Source organism: Patiria miniata, unplaced genomic scaffold, assembly GCF_015706575.1.
Source record: "Patiria miniata isolate m_02_andy unplaced genomic scaffold, ASM1570657v1 HiC_scaffold_6, whole genome shotgun sequence".
Classification (NCBI taxonomy): Eukaryota; Metazoa; Echinodermata; class Asteroidea; order Valvatida; family Asterinidae; genus Patiria; species Patiria miniata.
In genome coordinates, this window is record NW_024037073.1 from 4,770,676 (window position 1) to 4,794,656 (window position 23,981).

General features: G+C 40.1%; 2 protein-coding genes across 2 annotated transcripts; both read left to right on the plus strand.

Moving 5' to 3' along the window:
- The first annotated feature begins 127 nt into the window (after positions 1–127).
- On the plus strand, positions 128–22,672 carry LOC119743415 (serine racemase-like). The gene is made up of 13 exons (XM_038219811.1): positions 128–538; positions 6,704–6,870; positions 8,176–8,298; positions 9,220–9,372; positions 11,654–11,875; positions 12,259–12,300; positions 13,680–13,846; positions 15,181–15,265; positions 16,542–16,668; positions 18,130–18,180; positions 18,912–19,039; positions 20,013–20,063; positions 21,208–22,672. Exons 1-13 carry the CDS (start codon positions 148–150, stop codon positions 21,355–21,357), a joined length of 1,857 nt encoding a protein of 618 aa, XP_038075739.1. The 5' UTR covers positions 128–147; the 3' UTR covers positions 21,358–22,672.
- Positions 1,450–3,455, plus strand: LOC119743416. Its single transcript, XM_038219812.1, has one exon. The coding sequence runs from the start codon at positions 1,695–1,697 to the stop codon at positions 3,300–3,302; it is 1,608 nt and encodes a 535-aa protein (XP_038075740.1). The 5' UTR covers positions 1,450–1,694; the 3' UTR covers positions 3,303–3,455.
- Positions 22,673–23,981: the final 1,309 nt, after the last annotated feature.

Genomic DNA, 23,981 nt, shown 5'->3' on the forward strand with positions numbered 1-23,981 from the left:
AAAGTGTCAAAAATATCAACTATCTGACCAATCAAATATGTCGTTGGTTACTCGTGGTCAGCTCAGATGCCCAAGATCGTTCGTTGGCGGCGCTATTTCAAAACGCTGGCAGATCGCGATTTCGGTAAATCCGGCCATTTGTTAACAATGGCGGACGAACATGGGGAAGAATCTGAGATTAACGTCAGTGTTTCTTCTCAAGAAAAAGAACAAGTTGAACAGCGCGTTGAAGAAGAAATTGTCCATGAAGTTGTCTCACCAGACCAGTCATGGAGGCAGGACGAATCTGATTTAATTCTTAACTTGGAACGTGATGAAGGAGACGGTAGTGCGAAGACCGATGACGAGGAAGGAAATGCTACCGAGCACGCGGGCGAGCTGGCCGAGGACGGCCCGCTAGACGACCCCTTCATAGACGATGCTGGCGTCTTCTGTCTGGACACCGAGGCTGAAGTGAAGCAGAAAATCTCAACTTACGAGACGAAATCGGGGACGCATTTCATTGTGCTGAAAAAGGAAAAGGGTTATACTCAAACTAGTAAGGATCGTTTTACTTTTTCAGATTTTTAAACTCGACTTTCATGATTTTAAGTTTTTAACCATGTTAACATTTCAATTTAGGCCTAATTTTTTAGGTAGTCTACAGTCACAAACTACCGGTATGCAGCTCACTAGCTTGAAATATCGGGGGAAATGTTGCAACCTGACGCCACTTTTTTCTTCATAATCATATATCATCTCAATGAAGGTCATTCATTGCAAAAATGAGTAAGACATGAATCTGGGACTGAGAAATATTTTTCTTGACTCTCCATAGACTTTGTACACAATCGCGGAAGTGGCGTTAGGTTGCAACATTTTTTCCACCACCTCGACAACTCAAGCAAACATCATGGATGTGTGGCTCAGTGGATGGGTATTTGGACTCACGTGACTGAATTGAATTTGTGGCGCGGCACTCATTTGTATCTTTTTCCTTTCATTCTTCCAAAAGTAAAAGTTGTCTTCCTTTATTATTTTTATTAAAGTGTAATCCTACACAGAATATGTCGTCTTGTTTTTCTGATTTCCCAAAATTGATTGATATTATAAACTGTTAGATTGTTTTAAGTAGGCCTACATGCATGACATGTACTGCTAAAAGGATGGGGAAAATGAACCGCCTTCTACAAGAAAGTTACTGTTGACAAAACAAGTGGCATCTAGTAGTATAAATAATACAAATAGCCATAGCGCTGTAACTATGGTAAAAAAGAACATGCGTTCTTTTTTTTTTTCAAACCAGCAAAAAGCTACGCAAATATTTGGTTGACAATTGAATATTCAGTATTCGGGACAGCCCTAGTGACAGTACATACATATTCATCAGTGAAGACTTAAACCCAATGTCGAAAGTCTTCATGTACATGTACATACTGTATCGAATGTGTGGATGGATTTCGAAGCCAGGCTCTTGACAAAGTACATGATGGAAGTGTACATCTCCCTACCTCAGCCCAAGCATGCATCATGTTGGTAACATCTACTTTCAAGACACGCACACGCATCCATACACATATTCTGAACAGTGTCCTGTGTCTAGTGACTTGCACTCCTGTATACAATGTAGTTCAAGATGTGTTAGCTGACAAGGTTCAACAAGCGAGGCTTGAGGAGGAATTTGTGCCGTTGTGTATGTATGCTGCTGACAGACGATGATGGTGATGACGTTGATGAACTCACTCATTGAGAATCTGTTGTCTTCCTTTCACTACACAGTTGAAGACGGACCCACATCGGCTTACTCGGACAGCATCAGGCTTGCTCCGCCCCACCATCAGACTGCTGCACCATCAGACCTCTCGGAGGAGTTCATGTGCAAGGAGTGCAATGTGGTGTACAGGAGCTACAAGTCCCTCTGGCAGCACAACAAAGACAACCACCAGGAGAAATTCAGCTGTGGCTACTGTGAGTACTCCTCAGCCCGCATGTATAATATCAGGCAGCATCGAAAGCGGAGACACCCAAACATGCCTGACCCATTTGATCCAAACCTCGTCGACATGTTCCCATCTGCATACCTGGATGACACCAGATTGGAGTATCCATTGGGCGACTCCGATGAAGAAGCGGACCATATCAGAGAACCTGTCAACAAGCGGGCCCGCTACTCCCAAAACACTGTGAGCTATTCAGATATGGGGGATACCTGCAGTTCAGAGAGTCCACCAGTAGCCTCAAAGTCGCTGCAGGGAAGCAGCCAGGCCAGAGAAGTGCATTATAATACTTCCCATGCAGCAGTGTATCCAGTTAGCCTGAGCAACTCAAGGGAAGCTGTCAGCCATCCTGGATTGCATGGGCGGCAGTTTCAGCCACAGAGAAGCCAAGCTCAGGCACAGAGCAGCAGATCTGAGGCACAGACTGTTCACGTCACAAATCACACAGCAACTATGCCCGTTCTCCCAAGGATCACCAGTGTGTCTGGCGGCTCACTGGGCATCCATGCTAGCAGTGTGAATGCTGGAATGCTACACTCTAGCACTGCCCACAGCCACAGTAGCAGGGAACAACAAGTTCACAATCTAAGGACCACCAGGAACAGCCAAGAGAATTCGGACCCAAGACGTGACATGGGTCGCAGTGTGACGTTTTCCGGGCCTGCAAACATGGCAAATGAATCTGGGTCACGTCAGCTGCTGCCATCACATAGAACAGTCTCACCGAGAGAAGACAATCGAATGGCTTCAGCATCTTGTGTATCCTCTTCTCAGAGGACTACCTCAACATGCACTCAACTCAAGCCAATGCATGAAACAGTGTCTGGAGGTACAGCTACAACTCCGAGAGATGCGCAAAATGTTCAGAACAAAGCACCACAGTCGATGTCAACCAGAGGAGGTTCTGAAAAGAAGTGGGATTCACAGGCTCAGTCATCAGGGCCAACGTGCATCTACAGGCCAACTGGTTTGGGACAAAGAAATAGCGGGACATCCTCAATGGAAACAAGACATCCAACTCGGATAAACTCCAACACGGAACCCTCCCGAAGTCCTCGATCGAGTCCCTCTTCGAATCCAATAAGGGGTGGTTCATGCAAAGGAACCCCAAGCCAGGTCCAGGAGAGTGCAAGTCAGCAAGGCGCTAGAGCCACTCACAGCTTCACAACCGTCGGGGGTGTTCTAGACGAGCACAGGCAAGGTGTGGGCCTGACAGACATCCAGAGCCTCCTGCCAAATTTCCGTGTGAAGTCCATCACTGAGCGGGTTGTGCAGCCAGATGGGACACGATACGAGATTCAGATTGATGGAGAAGAGATTCACTGATCAATGCCAAGCCAGTTTATACATGTACTTGTCAGTAATCCTTTCAACAAATGGAACCCTGTCCATAGTGAATGCTCTAATGGACTTGTCAAATTATTTTTGAAAGCAGCACGGATCCACCGTGAGTAGAACCATGTCCATTTGAACATGAGTCAACAAGGCATGCATGTACCATTCACATTTAAATTAAGTATTTAAGGATCAGGTGCATGTTTTTGATTTTCTACCCCGGTTGAGCCTCTCAAGCCTGGTCCCAATTTCACGGCGCTGCTTAACAGTTAGCAGAAAAGTTGTGTTTAGCATAGCAGAAAAATTTGCTAATCCTAAGTACTATTTCACAGCGTGTGTGTGCTAACGGTCGCGCGTGCATGGAGATTTCGTTTGTTACGTCACTAAGTTAAGCAAATTTTTCCTCTGAAGTAAGCGTGTCTTTTGCTGTGCTTATGCTTACAGTCTCCATGAAATAGATGGAGGCTCTGTTAGAAGAAAATCGTGTGCTTACATGTAGCAATGCCATGAAATAAGGCCCTGGTCCCAACCGGGGATGAATTTTACCCCTGTAAAGCACTGGACCCATGAACATATGTACACACATACTTGTACCGGTACTTGTTCCATAGTTGTGGGGACTACACACGAGTTGTCCTGTGTGGGGACCGAAGACGCTGTGGGGACAGCAAAAAGTCCTCAATAAAAAACTTCCCCATAATGCAGCACACATACATGTACTTGTTTTGTAACTGTGGGGACTACACACGAGTTGTCCCATGGTACTATGGGGACCAAAGACGCTGTGGGGACAGCAGAAAGTCCCCATAACTCGGTCCCAATTTGCCCGAAGCCCGGTTCATACTTCACGCGAAAGCATGTGCGAAGCAACATTCATGTCGTCAACAATGGTGGACGTGCTTCAAATGTATTGTTGACGTCACAGATTTTGCTGCGCTTTCGCTTTCGCGTGAAGTATGAATAGGGCTTAACAGTGAAAAGTTCCCCACAACGCGGTGACAGCTCGTCCATAGTCTGATAGTTGCACACAACATTGGATTTGCTTCATCGAGCATTAAAAGTTTAGTCATTAGAATGTATACGTATTGGCCATACAAGTAAATAAATTCCAGAAAAATAATGCCAAGTTCAAAAATAGGATAACAGTCGTCCATGTGCAATTAATGTTGGTTAGTTTCACATACAGGTAATGTACTTTTGTTGTGTATGATTTGTCCCGACTTTTCACAGTTGCATTAAACATACATGGTACATGTTGATTTGACAAACAAAGTTATGTTTTTGGAATGTAAGTGAAATTGGATTAGTCCTACATTTTAATTTTTATCAAAATACAGTGTGTACCAGTTGTTTCAATTGTAGGTTTGTATTGCCATGTACCCGGTATGCTAGTTTTTATTTTGTTTCACTTTGTTTTTTAAGTATTTGAAACTTTGTCCTTTGAAATGTACGTTGCACATGTATGTATGAAGTATCATGTTCACTAAAATATTTCAACGTTAAATGCACTGAGAAGTATTTTCTATGTAGAATTTATTCTATGACCTTGATGACAGTGTTGACTTCTTTTTTCTGTCAAATTATAATTTGTTTTATGTCGACTTTTGGGCTGATTTGTTTTGAATAAATGTTTATGTTAAAATATGGACTATGAAGTATGACTTGACCTTTTGAAATCGATCAAATATATTTGTGCTTTCCCGAATGTACCAAATAACCGAATATTCAATCATCTACCCATTATTTGAATAGCCATTTGAAATATTCAAAAACAAAACGACTACACACATGTACACGTGACTGTGATGTTATTTTATCGTAAAGTTCGATGCTTTATTGCCGGGGTGCCACTTTTTTGTCAACGGTAACTTTTTTTTCGATAGTGGCTCATTTTTCCCATCCTGATAGCAGGTTAAAAAAATACTTACTGCAAAACACTCCAGCAGCCCATATCAACTGCCGCATGCAACTTTTGACAGGTGCGCACGCAGTAGCAGGTTCATCCTTACTATACATTGTAATTCCAGGAATCTGTCTGTCTGTCTGTCTGTCTGTCTGTCCGTCGATTATCTCCAGAACCGGGCACCATATAAAGTTGAATTTTGGCAGGCATACTGCTCGGGACAACAGAATGTGCAGTGCAAAGTTTAAAGTTGTTTGGACAAGCGGTTCTCAAAAAAACTGCAAAAAAGCAGCACCTTTTTAGCCTCAACGTGGCAGATTATATACCTAGAACACACGCAGTCCTTTTCAATTGTTTACGTCATGTTTGAGCTAAAGTGCGCGTGCTTAATATGACGCAACAATGGAAAAAGGATGGGCACACGCATTGTGGGGCAATTATTGTTCAGAGTATTTCTGGAACTCACGTACGTGAGTAGCTGCACGGGCGTATGGGTGAATATCAGTGCCGGGGATGGCCTGGCGACATGTACAATGTACAAAGTGTGCTCAACCTATGAGTGTGAGTTTAACCTGTGAAAACAACACAATTGAATCGTGTGCGTTGTTTGCATGATATGAGCGTTTTGAAATTGCCTCTACCAAACAGGTGCATATTTGACGGGCCCTGCACTAGTTGTAGCAATTCCAAATATGCAATAAAACGCATGTTCAAGTAATCAAATACTAAATTATTCGAAAATGGAAGACCCTAAAATGTATTGATCCTTCAATATGTGATTCGTCAAAAAATATGTACATGTATTTGTATCAGGCTTCAAGTAATAAAAATAAATTGGCGTATCATGTGCTTTCGTAGAAACTATGGTACGTGGATGAGTGCAATATTATGTCCGTAAAAGTACCTGGATTAGGATATTACTTTTGATATTGTCCACAGCCGGGCATTTTAACAAATTTCGCTGTTTCCCGCTCAATCAAGAGTGTACAATCTCACAATTGTTGCGGATGCAGTGTGCAACAGGGTGTACTCGCACTGTTGACAACAACCGCAATGGCAGCTTTGATAAGCGAAGACTATTCGACGAAATTTGAGAAATAAAACCAGTGTCCTGAAATTGATTACTATCAGATCAAATCAACCTGATATAAATAATAATATTGGATGGCTTTTTTCCGGGGATACAAGAATATGATGCTCTCATTATAACAATATTGCACAAGTCAAGCTCATGCAATATAAGACAAGATAAGTTTGTGGTGACACCATGTGAATGTGACACCATGTGAATAAAAGAGATTTATAAACATGGTGTCACCGCAAACTTATCTTGTCTAAGTATCTTTCCACCATGCAAACCTTCAAATCCCCCTTTTTGTATCCCCCTCATTCAATATTTAAATATTTGCAATGCTAAGGACATTTCTGTGCTTAGCTGCTCCGTGAAACTGACCCCCGACTGTACCAATTGCACCCCCGTGCCCTACAGGATGGAAGTTCAAGAGGCTGAGTTGGTCACAGAAATCCTCCAGCACAGTAGCCATCCCGTTTGACGGCACGCCCTTCATGTATCTTGGACAAGTCCTGATGGGCTGCCATCAGGGCAAGGACAAGAACAAGGGCATCAAGAAGAAGTACCGAGAAAAAGTTGCCAAGGTAAGACCAAAGGAAATGGAATGAGCGATTGCCGAGCAGGACAAATGGCACAGGAGATCACAGTTGGAGTTAAAGACCTCGTAGGTCTGTCACTGGTCAATCACAAGTCCATCACGTAATACATTGTGGAGCCCATCATACCCAGGCCCGTTCCCTGATCCCAGACAGGGGAGGGGGTCTTTAAATCCCAAAGTGGAACTTTTTGTATGCGAGCGCTTTTTATATGCAAGACTTGTGACTTGTGAAATTTGACTTGTGTTAGATGGGGGGGGGGGAAATCATTCACCCCCCCCCCCCCCCCCCCCCCCCAGTGTGCAGGCCTCATAACCCATCCATCAACTCAAAATCGCGAGCCAATCACAAGTGTTCCATTCTCAAGTCAAGACACAGGTTATGTTGTCCTGTTTATGTACTGTTACTTGTGAATTGTGATTTGACTTGTGATTTATGTCAAATTTGACTTGTGATAGACCCTTCAACCATCCTGCTAGCAACCTTTTGCCAAATTGACATTTTCGGCACAAATAAACATCTCTACATATTTAAAGAGACAATCTTTGCCGTCAGTGCAGATACGGTGGAACTGGTATCAAATGCCCAAATGGTATCATTCGAAAGAAAAACGGACATTGAAGGTTGTCTAAGACATTTCATTACTTCTTTTACTATGCCCTTGAACAGAGATACTGACAAAATGGGAACCACCAACAACTAAACTGAATTGGATAGCTCAGTTGGTGGAGCTCCGTTACATTAATCCAAAGGTCCCAGGTTCAAATCTTGATTCAGTCAATTTTATTTGTGCAATTTTATAATTACATGTACTCCTTTATTACTCCATGATTAAAGTTCCATTCCCCGTGCTCTTCAACAAAGTCACTTTTTTTTATATTAATGTTCAACTTGTATGTATTATACAAACCCCAAAACCTCCTTTTTGGCCTTTTTTGGAAGTCTGCAGCCCTCATTATGGGCACAAACAGATTAGTTTTGTGAGCAGACTGGCTCCCGGTCCGTATACATGTATTATCGATAAAGATTATGGGTCGGAAACCAGCCTACCTGGATGTAAAAAAGGATGTACATGTACATGTATTGCCTGACAATAATAATTCAATGACTAAACATGTGCCAAGTTTTTTAGTAGATGTCTAATTCAAAAGTGAATAACTTTTTTTGTGCTTGAAAAAATAGCAATATAAAAAATATATAGTTTAGGGGATGAAACTTGAATCTTGGTGAAAATTGTATCCAATCATTTATTCTTCTACGCTCGCCTTGTACATGTGTGGATATCTGTCACAGCGTACTGAGAGTAAAGACGATGACTACAGACCCACCAAGCGACTGTTGACGCCATCAACAAAGAAGTTGGACTGCCCAGCAGTAATGAGCATCAAGAAAGTGATCAAATTCCCAGACTACAAGGTAATATGGTACCACAACTCAGATCACTTTTGGATTCTTTAAAACTCGGATCACTTTGGGATTATTTACATTATTGAGACTTTTGGATAATTTATATTTCTTGTTTATTAATTTTACTATTGTGTATGCTCTTGTCCTTGTTGATTGCGTACTCTTTAGTTTATTCTATCATCTCATGTTTCTTATTCAGTTACAAGGGCAGATCCAGGGGAGCCAACAGGTGCCATCCCCTCCCCCCCCCAAAAAAAAATGAACCTACTTTGTTTTTAAAGTGATGTCACAATAAAGGCAGGCACTGCATACACCACAATCTTTTCCTCCAAAAAAATTGGCTATAGTGGTCAGAAATTGCCTCAGATCGCACCACAGAGCATCTAACCCCCTCCCCCCCCCAAAAAAAAAGAGTCCTTAAGTGAGACATTTTGGAGAACAAATTTTTTTGAGCCCCTACCCCAAAATTGTGCTCTGGATCTGCCTTGTTCAGCTACTCATTTCATGTTATTTACTCGTCGACTTATTTTATGTACTGATAATGAATGAATATGTTCCGCAAGAGAATACAAATTAAATGCATATTCATTATTCAAGCAATATTTATAACCGAACAAATCAAAGATCACTCATGTCACACTAAAAAAAGGATCAATTTGATATTTTTCTTGCATATTTTTAATAACATTTAATCTATTTGAACTTGGCAATGATCCCTTTTTCACACAATCAGTGACGGACTCACTCATTGACTTTCACTTGTGAGGTCGGCAGTGCTATCATATAGGTTTACCGACTATGTGGACCAGAGGCATGAAAAGACGACTTCCAGGGAGTAGTTCTGAATCTATCGAATGTAATGGTGTGCACTCTGAGACCAGCTGTATAGGCTTGCCTTCATTTTGTCGGTGGGGTTTATTCTCTTAACAGGTTGCTGCTAGCGCCTCAATACACACCAAACGGAAGACGTTCCAGGAGATAGGGGCCATCATGAAGAAGGACGCAAAGTCCTTAAACCTAGAGATGAAGTTTTACCTGAAGGTTCCAGACATCGGGCAACACGAGAACCACCCTGTTGGCGTGGTAAGTTGCGGCTGCAGACTTTGCCACACGTTACAAATTCAAAGACGGGAGTCTGTGACTAGACTAGTCAGTTTGGCACCTAGATATTCACTTAAACAGTGAACATGAACTGGCAAGACTTGCACACTAGCTAAGTTCCAGGAAGGACATTGAAAGTTTGGAAGGATTTTCAGCATAAAGGGAAACTTTTTTTATGATTAGATTATAACGCCAGTGCATGAACATCAAGGTATCAAATCAGGCGTGGATCCAGAAGGGGGGAGGTTTGGTGGTTGAAACACCCACAAACTTACAAAATTATAATAATTATCAGGGGTGTGAAACGTCAGCTTTAAAGCTGATTTCAGCTATTTTTAGTTTTGGATTTAAGTTTTTTTTCCCAGCTTTTTAACTCACTTGCTGTGTACAAAAGTATACAAAATTCAGCTTTTTTACACCTTTTTTTCTGGTGTTTTCAGCGCTTTTTATCAATGGTCACTCACACCCCTGAATTAGTAGTAATATTAATTACCTACATATCTGCCTGTTCGCAACTATCGGACATAAAGAATCTGACAGGCCTGAACCCCCCCCCCCCTTCCCCCGCCCCCTTCCCCCGCCACCTGCAAAAGTTCCTGGATCCACCTGAAAAATACCAAGCACTATCCAAGGATATAGATTTCAAAATTTATGGGTTTTTTTGTATGGAGATGGGATGGCCGAGGGAAGGCGCACGCGGCAGTTTGACGCACTCAACATTTAAAAAAAGTTAAAATTTGAAATTTCTTTACAATTTTCATATACATGTATATTTTTTCATACAATGTATATATCCACTTTCTTTGGGCTCAACTTTATTTTTTGAGCAACCCATTCTTCAGAGAAAAAGGATCAGATTTTGTTGGGGGAAAATATGCTGCTGTTCTCCATCATTTGGGTAACATCAGCTTGAGATACTAAATAACTAAGATTTCGAGTCATTAAATTTCTAGGAACTACTACATTTGGAGAAAAAAAAATTCATCATGTTAATAAAAAAATTGGGTGTAACGCTCCCCAGTATGCATGTATACATGTGCATATTTTGCCAAGGATATACATGTAATCGAAGCTGGCATGCAACAAGCTTGCATAGCGCCCTCGCTTGGTGAGATATGCAGTTTGACCTTGATTGAATTGATCAGGGGTCACTGGACATTACCAGGGTGATTCTGTATACACAATGTGTGAAGAGAAACACAGTATCTACTGAAGTTGGTGCAATGTAAGTAAGGCAATCTGTATGATCTCAGTGTAGGTACATGTATGTATGCTGCGTACAATATTTTGTTTATATAAGTAGAATCATGATAATTCACTCCATGCACATGTAAACATTACATACATGTTGATACAGCAATTACAGTACTGCTATGCTAACACATTACAATGTATTTTTGTAATACAGTAGCTGGGACAGTTGGGCTGTGAAGCAAGTATATCACGTACATGATGTGCGAGTACATGTGCATCAAATCATGATATACCATAGTTTTGTTGTCAAGAGATATTCATTTTTATCCCCCTGGCTTTTAAGCCAAGAAAGGGGGATCTTGTGATGGTGTATTCCTTCTGTGTGTCCATGTGTTCCATTTTGGTTAGGTTAACTGTTTAGTGCTGTCATATAAAAAGTCAGACTTCAATCTCAACCAAACTTGGTGACAATAATCTTTGGGTAGGGGCACTTCAGGTGACTTGAGACATTTGAAGTCATAGGTCATCTAGGGGTCAAATGAGGTCATTCTTGATTTTGGTTAGGTACACTGCAAAGTGTGCTTACCTAACTGACAGTTTAAATACTGCCAGCATGCCAGGGGGATCGCGCAAGTTTAACTTGCAGTATTTTTAATTATTTTAAAAGAAATAATTTGAAGCTTATGTATGTACTGGTAGTCTGGTACCGGTACCTGGTTTAACCCTAACCCCTTGAGCACTTTTATTAGAAAGTATCCTGAATCCGCCAAAATCCATCTATTGGTTCATGCACAAAAATGTTGGTGCTGGTGACTGCTCAGTATTGAGGTATCCTGAATCCATCAAAATCCTGCAATACCGCTAGGCTTACAATCCTGAACCCTTCCAAATGTTCAATATGTAGGTACCCTGAATCTGCCGACATACTCCAAAACAGGTTGATGGATTTTGATGGATTTTGATGGATTCAGGTCCGTTAGGGTTAAAACAAGAAGCCGTTTAGAGATTAAGAATTTACTTGTAGAAAGTTTCGTCTACTACAGATTGTCTATATGGATTGTTTTCTCAGGAGTACGCCAAAACCTTGCGCTCAAAAGTCAGCCGTCCCTCTGTGCGTAAGATGACCTTTAAGGCGGTGGTGGAGGCTGCGCAACGCATCAGCAGCCTCATCAACGTGACGCCCATCCATCGGAGCGCCACCGTGGACCAGCTGACAGGACGCAAAGTCTTCTTCAAAGCCGAGCTGTTCCAGAAGACGGGGTCCTTCAAGGTCCGAGGAGCTTTGAACGCTGTGAGTACAACATAATCTTGTTTGTACCAGCCAGGGGTCGATACAGTGAAGGTGTTTGTTACAAATAAGTGAAGTTTCATTCCCGTGTTATATTCGAGTTTCAGCCCGAAAAATAGATTCCTTTTCTTGCTTTTTTTTTTCTAGCAATACAAAAGTTATTCACTTTTGAATGTGACATCTACACACACACAAAACAGTACGGGATTATTGAATTATTATTTTACAAATTTAAATCATTGACTGTAAAAGTTTGGGAACAAGTTGAATCACATGATTTTTTTTTTTTTTAGAAATCGAACCATTTTTTTTTTTATACGGAAACATTATCAAATTTATTAAACATTTTGTTGTTGTTGCTGTTTTCTGTTGTATTTTTCTTCTAGATACTGTGTTTGAAGGAAAGAAATGTGCCTTTTAATGGTGTGGTAAGTGCACGCATAATTTAATTGAATTTTTTTTGGCATGGCTTTGTGTAAGACGTTGATTGTTTGCCTATATCTTAGGCCCTATCCAAATGTGTTGTGACCTCTTTAGATTAGATTAGATTAGATTGGATTTGGTTTATTGCTATTTATATACAGTGGTATACAATAGAGAGTGTCGTGGTTTTCGTGCTCAAAAACATTAAAATACATTAAAACTTTATATTACAAACATATAAAATATTACAGCATTAAGTTTTCATGCTCCATCTGAAAGATTCAGGAGAGACGGGGGTTAGTTGGAACGATTTTCACAAAAACCTATCCATAACACAAACAGGTTTTCTTCAAGAAACAACAACTATGCCAATTTATTCATACACATGTGTGTTGCAAATGTAGCATATAAACTTCTCAGAATTGTTGATGGTTATTTTAAAAATCCATCTTGATCACAACTACGACATGCGTTCCAACTAACCCCTCCTATGGGGTTAGTTGGAACATGGTATGGGGTAAGTTGGAACTCGGTATGCTGTTAATCTGAAAGTATACTACAATTACTTTAAAACTGCATTTATATTTGAGTTTCAAGTAAAATAATTGTTCCAAGCACTGGTGATGCTCCTAACATTTTTTTTTAATTAACAAACTGGCAAGAAATGGCACAAACAGCACCAAGACAAAAAAACACAGGAAAATTGCGAGGCAAGAGTCAGGTACAAGCCTGATCATAAAAAGAAAACATCAAAACGGGAAATTTAACTCCCCAAAAATAACATGAAAAGCTTGCATAAAATTGAGGTAAGGTCAACATGACCTGTCTATGTGCTTTCAAAATTGTTTGCCAAGTCAGAATATTTCCTCAATTATCATCATGTTCCAACTAGCCCCCATCAAAATGTTCCAACTAGCCCCAGTGGCCCATGTGACATTTGTTTGCTCACTCTACAAAACAGGGGCTCCAATAACATATCTTTTTAACCTTATTTTGTAGCTTAGTACTGGAGCATATAATACCCCCAAACTAGTCACTGTTATCTATAAACATCATTAAGAAAGTACACATTTTTTGAATGGTGAAAAAATTACTCAAAAGGTGAAAAAACAAACTTATCTTTCCCACTTGAGCACTATTGTTGCAGTGTTGCTGCAGGCAATATGGTGGATGGCTGTTGCTAAGGGACATCTCTTGAGGGAAACATTTTATAAAATTTAATTAAGATGATCAAGAAAAATTCATTGTTTCAACTAACCCCGTGTTCCAACTAACCCCCATCTCCCCTACTATATTAGAGCCTAAATTTTATACAATTTTCTTTTCTACTATCTACCTGAATCTGAACAGGAACATATCTTTTTATTTGTTTGTTTGTTTTTAGGTGACACATAGTACCGGCAACCATGGCCAGGCACTGGCCTATGCCGCTCAACTGATAGGTGTCCAGTGTGCTGTGGTCATCCCTGATGACACGCCGGCTGTCAAGGCAGAAGCCATCATGAATTACGGAGCACAGCTGATCTTCTGCCAGCCTTCACAGGCGTCCAGGTTTGTGAAAGAATGCTTCATTTTTACATCCATTTCTGATTGGCCTTCTAGATTTTGTGCGGAACCAAATCATATTAACTTTTTTCTTAGCATGTTGTTTACTGACGTGGCTCTCCCAAGGACCAAATTGATTGCTTGCTCATGCGGAAATCACCAGAGCGTGAAAAATGGACCAAAATTTGAAAACTAACCTTTTTTTTTACAACCCAGATTTTCACTGCCGACGAGGGATTAAAATCAAAGGTGGTGTGTGTAAAGTTTATTCCTTGAACTTCACTCTTTAATGTGAAGTAAAATCAAGACCATATACATTGTATGCAAAAAATAAGTAAGTTATGCCTGTTTGTTGATCTAGTCCAAGTTATCAAACTGCAAGCTATTTCACCACATGACCAAATGGCACTCCATACCTCAAATTGTGCGTGGATACTTCTGAAGCAAATTTCTGTAATGGTAATGCTAAAATTGTATATAAACGTACACCATTAGAACGAAGCCATCATGAATTATGGGGCACAGCTGATCTTCTGCCAGCCTTCACAGGCTTCCAGGTTTGTGAGAGAATGCTTCATTGTTACATCCATTTCTGATTGGCCTTCTAGATTTTGCGCCGAACCAAATCGTTTTAACCCTTTCCTTGCCACGTTGTTTACTGACTTGGTTCTCCCCAGGACCAAATTGTTTGCTCGGTCATGCAGAAATCTAGTGCTTGAAAAACAAACCACAATTTGAAAACTCACCTTTTTTTACAACCCAGATTTTCACTGCCAAGGAGTGATTAAGATCAAAGGTGGTGTGTGAAGTTTGTTCCTTGAACTTCACTCTTTTAAGTGATGTAAAATCAAGACCATACATGCAAAAATAAGTAAGTTATGCCTGTTTGTTGATCTGGTCCCAGTTATCAAACTGCAAGCCATAGGCCTATCACTACATGACCAAATGGCACTCCATACCTCAAACTGTGTGTGGATACTTCTGAATCACTTTTCTTAAATTTTTGTAATGGTAACACTATAAATTACGTCATTAGAACAATCCGAAAACACTCTTTGAGCTGGTATATGGTTGATGTATGGGAGGCCCAACATAGCAACATGTCAGCTTTCTGAAAAGCAGTGAATAAATATGTGTTGAGGGTGTTCTGTGTGTGGTTTCCTGGTCGACTAAAGTCACCTATGGTAAACAGAGGGGGTAGTTCCTTGTGGACAAAAGTCGCCCATGATAAGGAAAGGGTTAAGAGCATCTCAGGACGATCCAATTTGATTTTGGTTTCAAAAGGGCAGAAATGGAAAAAATTTTCTTTCCTTTGAAATTGTTGTGTTTTTTTTTTTTAGATCAGAGACGTGTGCCAAAGTACAAGAAGAGAAGGGTTATCATTACGTGTCGCCTTATGATGATTACGATGTCATCGCTGGCCAGGTGAGAAGTGAAACTTTTCGCATCTGTTTATTTCTTGTAGGAAGTAGAGTTTTGGAATTCTTGCCCATATTTTGGTGGTAATGTGTGCCACACCCAGACTACAATCCTGCATCTATTAATCCATCACATATTAGTCATGTTAGTGTATAAAGGTAGCTGGGGTAATCTTTTTATTACTTTGTACATGTACCATGTATTTTGATGACACCTCACAGCTATCCTGTGGAGGTTAAGTTACGATGAATTTAGTGTAAATTGACCCGAAAATGTTGAGAATCAACCCGAAATGTTGAGAATTGAAAGAGGAAAGCACAGTCATCATTTTCATGGAGATGGTAGCAGAGAAATTAACTTTGCAGAAAATTAAAAAAAAAAAAGGCAAAATATCAGAAACTTGCTACGTTACCAGCTAAAACTTCATGCCGTGGATATTCATCTCCACTGGTTTTCAGGTGATTTTCCCCGTAAGTAGCTCAACAAAATTGGGCCCTGCTCTTAAAGAAAAGTACCATTTTGTAGCACTTTTTGTGTTACGTACAGTGGTTACAAAAAGAGAGAGTTAAGTGGGACTTTGGGACCTGTCATCACAAAATGAGATTGTGTTGCCACCGTACGCCAGATGATCATTCAAGATGCTTCAGGCTTGTGCACATTCAGAATGAAATACATGCACATGGACTACAGGGTGAGTAAGAAAAAACGAAACCCAAATGTCGGAACTGTTGTTTTAGTGAAGTTTTGCATGTAGCACTTTCAATATCTAGGAAATGAAATCCGATTCATTTAGCTTTCTTTTAGTTCAAGAATCATTCGAATCACTCATGTACTTTTCAAGTTACGGAGTTTTAAACACAACCGCCGTTTTAAGGGTCTGTCCACAGATCACAAAAAAGTTCAGTGTTCTTTCAGCAAAACAAAAACAAATCACATAAGGATGTGTGTGAATTGTTTTCGTTTTGCTGAAAGAATGCACACCTTTTTTTGTAATCCGTGGACAGAACTTTAAAACGGTGGTTGTGTTTAAAACTTAAAAAGTACATGAGTGATATGAATGATTCTTGTACTAAATGAAAGCTTATGAATTGGGCTTTCATATCCTAGATTTGGAAAGTGCTACATGCAGAACTTCACTAAAACAATGGTCCCGACATTTGGTTTGTTTTTTTGTTTTTTTTACTCACCCTGTAGTGTAACCTGTGCCTCCCAAATCTCACAAGTGGTCCCATAGTGATATATGGAGTCCATAGTTAGTACACTTTGTATCTCTAATTTACAGGGTACGCTAGGCTTGGAGCTCTTAGACCAGTGCCCCAATGTGCAGGCAATCCTCATACCTACCAGCGGGGGCGGCCTGGCTGCAGGGATTGCTACAGCTGTCAAGGGAATCAGGAAAGATGTCAAAAGTAAGATAACTCTCTCCTCAAAGGATCTGTCCGATTTTCCTGGTCCCAGAGGGCCAGCCTTGTATCCTCTTTGCTTTCTCTTCATTACCATTTGACTATTTGACCAAGTCAAATGCTTGTACATTCATCTTTATCGCAAATTCTATTCCACTAATTAACCCTAACTCCCGAGGCATTTTTGCCAGGATGTAACCTCAATCCTGCAGAATCCTCCAACTGCCTCCATGTAAAATAGCATACATGTATACAGCTTCAATCCTCCAAAATCATCCATTATTTCTTGAATGTGGTTGTTGGAGGGGTGACCACTGCCTCAATCCTGCAAAATCCCCTAGCAAGCACTTTCAATATGTTGAGGCAGAGCAAGTGACATCCTGGAGCAGTGCGGAGGAGATAAAGTATAATCTAGGCCTTAAATTTATGCACCGCTGAGCATAAACAACACAAGGTCCAGCCTAAGACCTTGACACAGTGCATCCCCCGAAATCAACCACACACTTTGCCGTATAGCCTCAATCCTGCAAAATCTTCCATTTTGCAAAGATGATTTGGAGTATTTGGGAAGGTTAGGGTTAAAGTAACATATCTTGTTCTCTTCAAAAAAGGGATTTGCTTTCTCCTAACAAATTTTCAATTTGTATGTTTTGTTTTCACGAAAAACTACTGTAATCCGATTTTGGGCATTTGCAACCCTCTGAAAAAGTTGTTAATTTTGCATACAAATGAACTCTCCCGACAAAAGGCCAATTACACGGCTCACAGCAAAATATTTAAAACCGATAAAAACTTGGAAGCCTTATATTTGTTTTTAGGTAACCTATATAACCTATAAAAACCTGTATTTCTTATTCTGCCGTACTTTTTAACAAATTTTAATGAACATTTTTAAAAATTAAATTGATCACAGTTTAGTTATAATGCCAAAATAAAAAAATCGTCAATATACCGCTTTTAGATATTTTTCTTTTTCAAGTGTTTCAAACTTGGGAAGTTTGCAATTACATCCTGCAAGTTAGTTTTAGTTTACTTTATCGAGTGTGGAGAACGTTGAGGTAATCAGTTCCCTGTATTTCTGCTACCTCGTGCTGAAATGTTGCTCCCGAAAAACCTATAAAAACCTATATTTTGATTTTCAAAACCTATTTAATAACCTGATGAAGAGAGAAACTGTGAGGCCTGTAATTATTGTCCTGGCAGTCAAAACAAAATGTTGGTGGATTTTTTCATACGATGTGTCATTCTAAAGTGAATAACTTTTATATTTCAAGGAAAATAGCAATTGAAAAAAAAAAATCTACATTTCAAAGTGGAACTCCAAAGTAGCAAGGGGAAACATCTTTTACCAATTATAACAAAGATATTTTTGTTAAGATAAAGAATCAATTTTTTTTTCAATACAGGGCTTGTTTGTTTTTTTGCACGCTGGTCTTGACACTGTTCACTGTTTGCTTTTGTGTGTAGTTTTCTGTGTGGAACCGGAGGGGAAAGACCTAGAAAAATCCCTTCGACATGGTAAGTATATGCCAAATATACCTATATTTAAAAAAAAAATGGGGGGGATGTAAAAGTGCCCCCCCCCCCCCCTCCAAAAAACAAAATCCACATTACAAGGAGGTCCTAGAAATTGAACTGACATTGGGCTCAATTGAGCTCCCAATTCAGCTGCCAAATTTAAAAAGTTGGGGACCAAATTCGGCTTCACAGTTCATACCTATAAGCACAGAATGATGACTATAATGGCAAAATTGTATGGTTTAAGCAGGGCAGTGAAATAAGGCCCAGCATTTAATCAAAGAAATAATCTTCATAACACAGCTTTTGAAAGCCATACATATTCTAGAAGCTATTCAAACTTTACCCCTAGATGCTACTGACGAAGAAACTCCTCAGAAATTTGTCAATAATTTGCCTGGTTACTCTTAAGGTAATGGCCCCCCCCCCCCAAAAAAACCCACTTTTTTTGTTTGTCTATAGTTCTCTTTGTACTGGACAGACTGACTGACGGACTGGCTGACTGGCTGACTCCCCGACTGTCACTTGTGAATTAGACTTGCATAATTCTCACCTTGGCCCAAAAGTTTGAAATATAATTACCAGTTACTCCAATGGAAGGTCTAAATCCAGCCCGTTGTGTAGACCAAAAGGATGACAAGACTGGCAGTGATAGGCCATTCTGAATCAATGGAATAGAATTTCATGTGCTCTGGGACCAGTTTTACTAGGCTTGCTTTGTCTCATTTTAGGGAAGCGAATGTGGCCCAACCCGCCCCGCTCACTCCAGACAGTCGCTGACGCCATCCGCACGCAGCAGCTGGGAAAGTTGACCTTTCCAATCCTCAAGGAAAAAGCAGAGAAGGACGTCTTCACAGTGGTGAGGGAGCTTAAAATGGTCCATAACGTGAATTTTACACTGGAAAATATTTTGTGCAAATATTAGCCACCCACTTCAAAGTTCTTGATGAGTACCCTCTTTTAACCAGTTCAAGCCGGGATTATTATGACTGGACCCAGGTGCGGGATTGTTTTCCCGAACCTTGATCCGAGACGGGTACAGGTCGTCATATGCAGGTAGCGCACCCTGATGTTTCCGGCCTCGCTCGCTGCGAGCGGGTCGCCGACAGATATTTCTGGCCTCGCTCGTTGTGTGTTTATCCGTCATCCATTACAAATGCCGCAAAACCTTTGGTGTATACACGTCATCCGACACGAAGTGGTTAAAAACATAACATATTGGCAGACTGGAAAAGTGTACGTTAGATATCAGCCACACTTTTAGCTTCTTCACACTGTGCGCTCGTACATGTAAACCAATACACGTAATTGCAGTCATTCAGAGATGAAACTTTTCAGATTTTAATCTGAAATCAGGTTTTTAAAACTTTTCCAAAGAAATTTCAGATTTTTTAACGATCCCACAAAAATGATTATTTAACCATTTTTCCACAAATGTTTTTGGTTTTTTTATTATGATTTCCAAGAAAAGTCAATGAAAATGGCACGTAAAAACGTGCACAAGTGTAAAACACCTAGACCAACGCTGATCAGATCCTTTTCCGCCTGGAGAAAAGATTAAATACTGCCCTATGACATTGATGCGCTGTGCTGCGCTGCACCGCGTGACGCTGTGGCAGCTCGGACCCAAGGTCCAATTTCAGATTTTTTTTGCTAAGGCCAGTTTCATCTCTGCAGTCATGTTCTTGTAGGTCCAAACAAGTCAATCACAAGTCAATCACAAGCCCTTCATCAGTCACAAGTCAAGTCACAAAGCTGAACTGTGAGAAAGGCATTCCATAAAAACTGACTCAAGCTTTCTGTGCACTTCTTTAATTTTTCTCCAACTGCAGAGTGACAGAGAAATCGTCGCAGCTATGCAATTTGCATGGACAAGGTTGAAGGTAAGGCTTGATGTCCCCTCTTCATGGTGCCAATTAGTTTATAGTCTAGGGGCTAGACGTTGTTACGGTTTGATACGCGATAACCTGCCATCGCAATAACCCGCAGCCGCGAGAGGGCGCTATCACAACCAACCAATATCCCCCACGAACCCGTCAGGAACAACGTGTAGGGAAATTTGTATCGGTTGTGTAATGTGCGCGCACCTGTTTGGCCTAATATATGCAGCATGCATTCAGAACATTTCATTGTAGTTCCGAACCAAACTCTTAAATTTCTTCCAGTAGAAGAAACAAGATGCAAGATGCAGCAAGACTTTTGTGAAACTTCACTGGTCAGCTCTTTTGTGGTATTTAGTATTCGTGGGACTGAAAATGGATCGTAATTGCCTGCAGAAGTAGCGAATGCGCAGTAGTTTCCCCCATTTTTCAGGGGGAGATTTTTGCGAAATTCCCTAGACGTTGTTCCTGACAGGTTCGTGGGTTTTATTGGTTGGTCGTGATAACGCCCTCTCGCGGCGGCAGGTTACAATTCTAATATAGTTCTTGCAGAGCTTTAATCAGGTTTCCCACAGTCCTGGAAAAATCCTGGAAAATCCTGGAATTTAAAGCTATCATGGAAAGTCATGGAAAAGTCATGGTATTTTGTTATATTATAAAGAAAATAACCTTGAAAAATTCATTTGAACAGGCATGCAACTTTTCCTCGGATCAGTCGATTTCCTCTTTTTACTTCCCATGAAACAGACATTAAAAATAGAAAAACACTGTACAAAGTCCCAGAAGGATTTGAATTTCCTCTTTTTTGTGTGACTTCCCAGTTGCATGCCTGTTTGAATAGCTTGTGAACAGCCTGAGCCATTGACAGCTACCCAATGATGCTTTGACCAATCATAGCCGTGATTGATGTCCAACATGCGTGCACAAAAGTTTGACATGCACGCATGACAAGCATGTTGCAAGCGTGACTGGAACATACAGTCTGTCATTGAAGAGGCGCAGTTGTTGTTGCGCATGGTCGCAGTGTGCGGGGCCTGATGGACGGGTCTATGGACTTACGACTGACTTCTGAGTACTTCATCGAAAACTTCGACAAACAGTCTGAGCAATTACTCACAGAATGTCACATTTTTGTTTTCCCCTGCAGTTGCTAATTGAGCCAGCCGCTGCTACGGGAGTGGCTGCCATTTTCTCTGACCGGATGAGAGAGATTGATCCCTCCATGGAGAATGTGGCAGTCATTCTGTGCGGAGGCAACGTGGACCTGGCGAGACTACCGTGGCCTCAGATGAAGTAGGACTGAGCAGTCCCAACTTGTAGAATTGGATGTTGATTTGACACAACTGGTGTGGACTCTGTTTTTACAAGTACCCCCTCAACGGTTGACAAAGAGACAGTCAGACAACTGTAGCACACATTCTGATGAGTTTTAGCAGTGTGTAATTCGAGCGAAACAAGCACAGATCGCTGCACACATGTGTGGTGTCATGGAGCTCTCATCAATGATCACAAAGGGCCATATACTGCTCATGCACCGAGACTGTAATGTTGGCTCTTCGAGTTACCGTGGACATTGTCCAGAAATATTGAAAAAGATCACAGGCCAATAAGCGTTACTGCGGTATTTTATGAGATGGAATTTGCATTTTTTTCCTCTTCCTTTACCCTTCACTTAAAAATGTTCAATATTCAGTGTTGTCTGAGGGTTTGCGAGAAAAACTTCACTAGCTTACTCGGGTGGGACTCGAACCGGCTGATTAATATGGATGTCTTGCCTCAAAGCATTACTTTGTTGTTTAAAGGTAGAGTACATCATTTGCAGCTATCCAAAAAGTAACTGACCAAATTATTGTTGAAAAGCTTACTTGGTTTTAAGATTGTAATGGCGCTAAACTCCCTGTGAAATTATTCCTTCAGGTATGCTGTCATTTGGAAGAAAACCATCAAAGAAGGCCATTTCAAAAGATGCGTCACGTGACGCATTTTTGGAAATTTCCGTTAGTAGTTGGTTTGTATTTCAGCGAATCCATGAATGGGTGGGCACAAGCGTTGATTGCTATTATCTGTCAGTTCAGTGCGTGACATCACGTAGCTGCAATCGGCTGAATGAGAACGTATCCCGGACACTGATTTCTGGCACAATTCAAAACATGACTCGGCAAAGTTTGAATTGAAATCGAGATCCTAGAATATTGTTTTCTCGGAACATACAGCATTCACTGAGCTGAAACTTCATCAGGTTAATAGTTGTTCAGCATCTGTCTCTAGATTTTAAGCACTTTTGTTGCTTCAAATGAAAAAAAATGCACAAATGACAACTGATCTACCCTGCATGTAACTAATGATCTCTGGATGCAGAACAAAACAGCAGTTTGCAAATAGTGATTCTGTTATTGACACGAGTTTATTTCTTTCCATGTTATCAGCCATTATATACTTGTGTATTGAGAACTGAATTCTAAAATTATCAAGCACAATTTCATACAGCACAAATGATGCCTTCCAGTCTCTTCCATTTCTAATCTATGCCTTTCTTTGTAACAAGCAGTTGCAAATTATTGTGTAAAAATGTACAAAGTGATCAGTCATTTAATAAAAGTGAAATCGAAAAAAATGGCAAGTGTCTTTGTCTTTTTTTATCCAATCATTTACTCATATTCATGTAAAAAAATAATTATTACTGTTAAGGCATTGCATTTGGCTTAAATGATATTTCAGTTTAAACTATGTACAATTTTTCAGTTTTGGGGATTGAAATACAGAAAATCTACAATGCCGTATTTTAAATAGACAAACAGGAAGGGGTTAATACCATTTTTAACTTTCTTCATGAAAACATGACGGGTGCACAGCAATATTAGGCATAACCCCTTTTAAAATTTTCATTCTCAAAAAACCAGCAAAAGAAAGATGGGAGGTGAGGAAATGTTGTCGAAAGCATTAATTTTACTAGAACATTTAACCCTCACGGACTCCACAAAAAATTGCAGAGTGCTTATTTAGGGCTCCTTTTTACAAGATGGGCCTTTTTTCATAAAACTATCGGCAAAACAGTAAGTTTCAGTTAGCATGCACCACATGTTATCTACGACTATGCCCAAATAATAGTGCTATATAATGGACTGCCTCATTTCAAAGCAGTCAAAATTAACTCCATACAATAATAACATTACTCTAAAACAAGAAGTAAAAACACAAACATTTAAATAATTGTAATTTTTTTAAAATCTTTGTACATGGATTGTTTACTTGAGATTGTCGTCTCAAAAATCCTGATGCAAATCATATGAATATTTCTCAATCAAATAACACAAACAAGGATGAACAATGTAAAGGCTTATGACACAGTCACATGGGAGTCATTATATACATAAACATATTTCAAACGGCACATTTGTTTTCTTAATATGTTGACAATTGTTATATTCTTGTCTTTAAAAAAAACCTGACTAAAACTTGTCTGAACAGGTGAAATTTGCCTGACAGAGAGTACTGTTCCTAACTAAAAATTCCGGTCCACCTTCTCTTCATTTTTGTCTTTCAAAACAATGGAGTCAAATTTTCCAAACGGCTGAAATTTGTTTGACAAAAGATAAAATATCATCCTTGCCTAAACATTACAGGAATTAAAAAAGAAACAACAAAACAATCAACACTGGTACTGCATTTTCAAAACCTACCATGCAGTATTACTGTACAAGCATTACATCCACTGTGTGGACTTCCGAACAAAAGATGTCCACATAAACCAGTTTTCAGACACTGTGGTTTCCCCCTCTCTGGAAAACAGGTTTAGAGGCATTTTGGGGTTAGGTTATCTGTCGCAAAATGAAGAGAAACACTCAAGGGAATCATAGAAACAAAAGTGGGTTGAAAGAGTTTTCACAGTGTGAGGAAACGATTTTTTCACAGGTTTTTCTT

Excerpts from the sequence above, each read along its gene's own strand:
- LOC119743415 (XM_038219811.1), top strand. The coding sequence starts at position 148 with ATGGCGGACGAACATGGGGAAGAATCTGAGATTAACGTCAGTGTTTCT. Across the intron at positions 9,373-11,653 it reads AGAACCACCCTGTTGGCGTG|GAGTACGCCAAAACCTTGCG; the intron begins GTAAGTTGCGGC and ends TTGTTTTCTCAG. Across the intron at positions 13,847-15,180 it reads CAGCCTTCACAGGCGTCCAG|ATCAGAGACGTGTGCCAAAG; the intron begins GTTTGTGAAAGA and ends TTTTTTTTTTAG.
- LOC119743416 (XM_038219812.1), top strand. The coding sequence starts at position 1,695 with ATGATGGTGATGACGTTGATGAACTCACTCATTGAGAATCTGTTGTCT.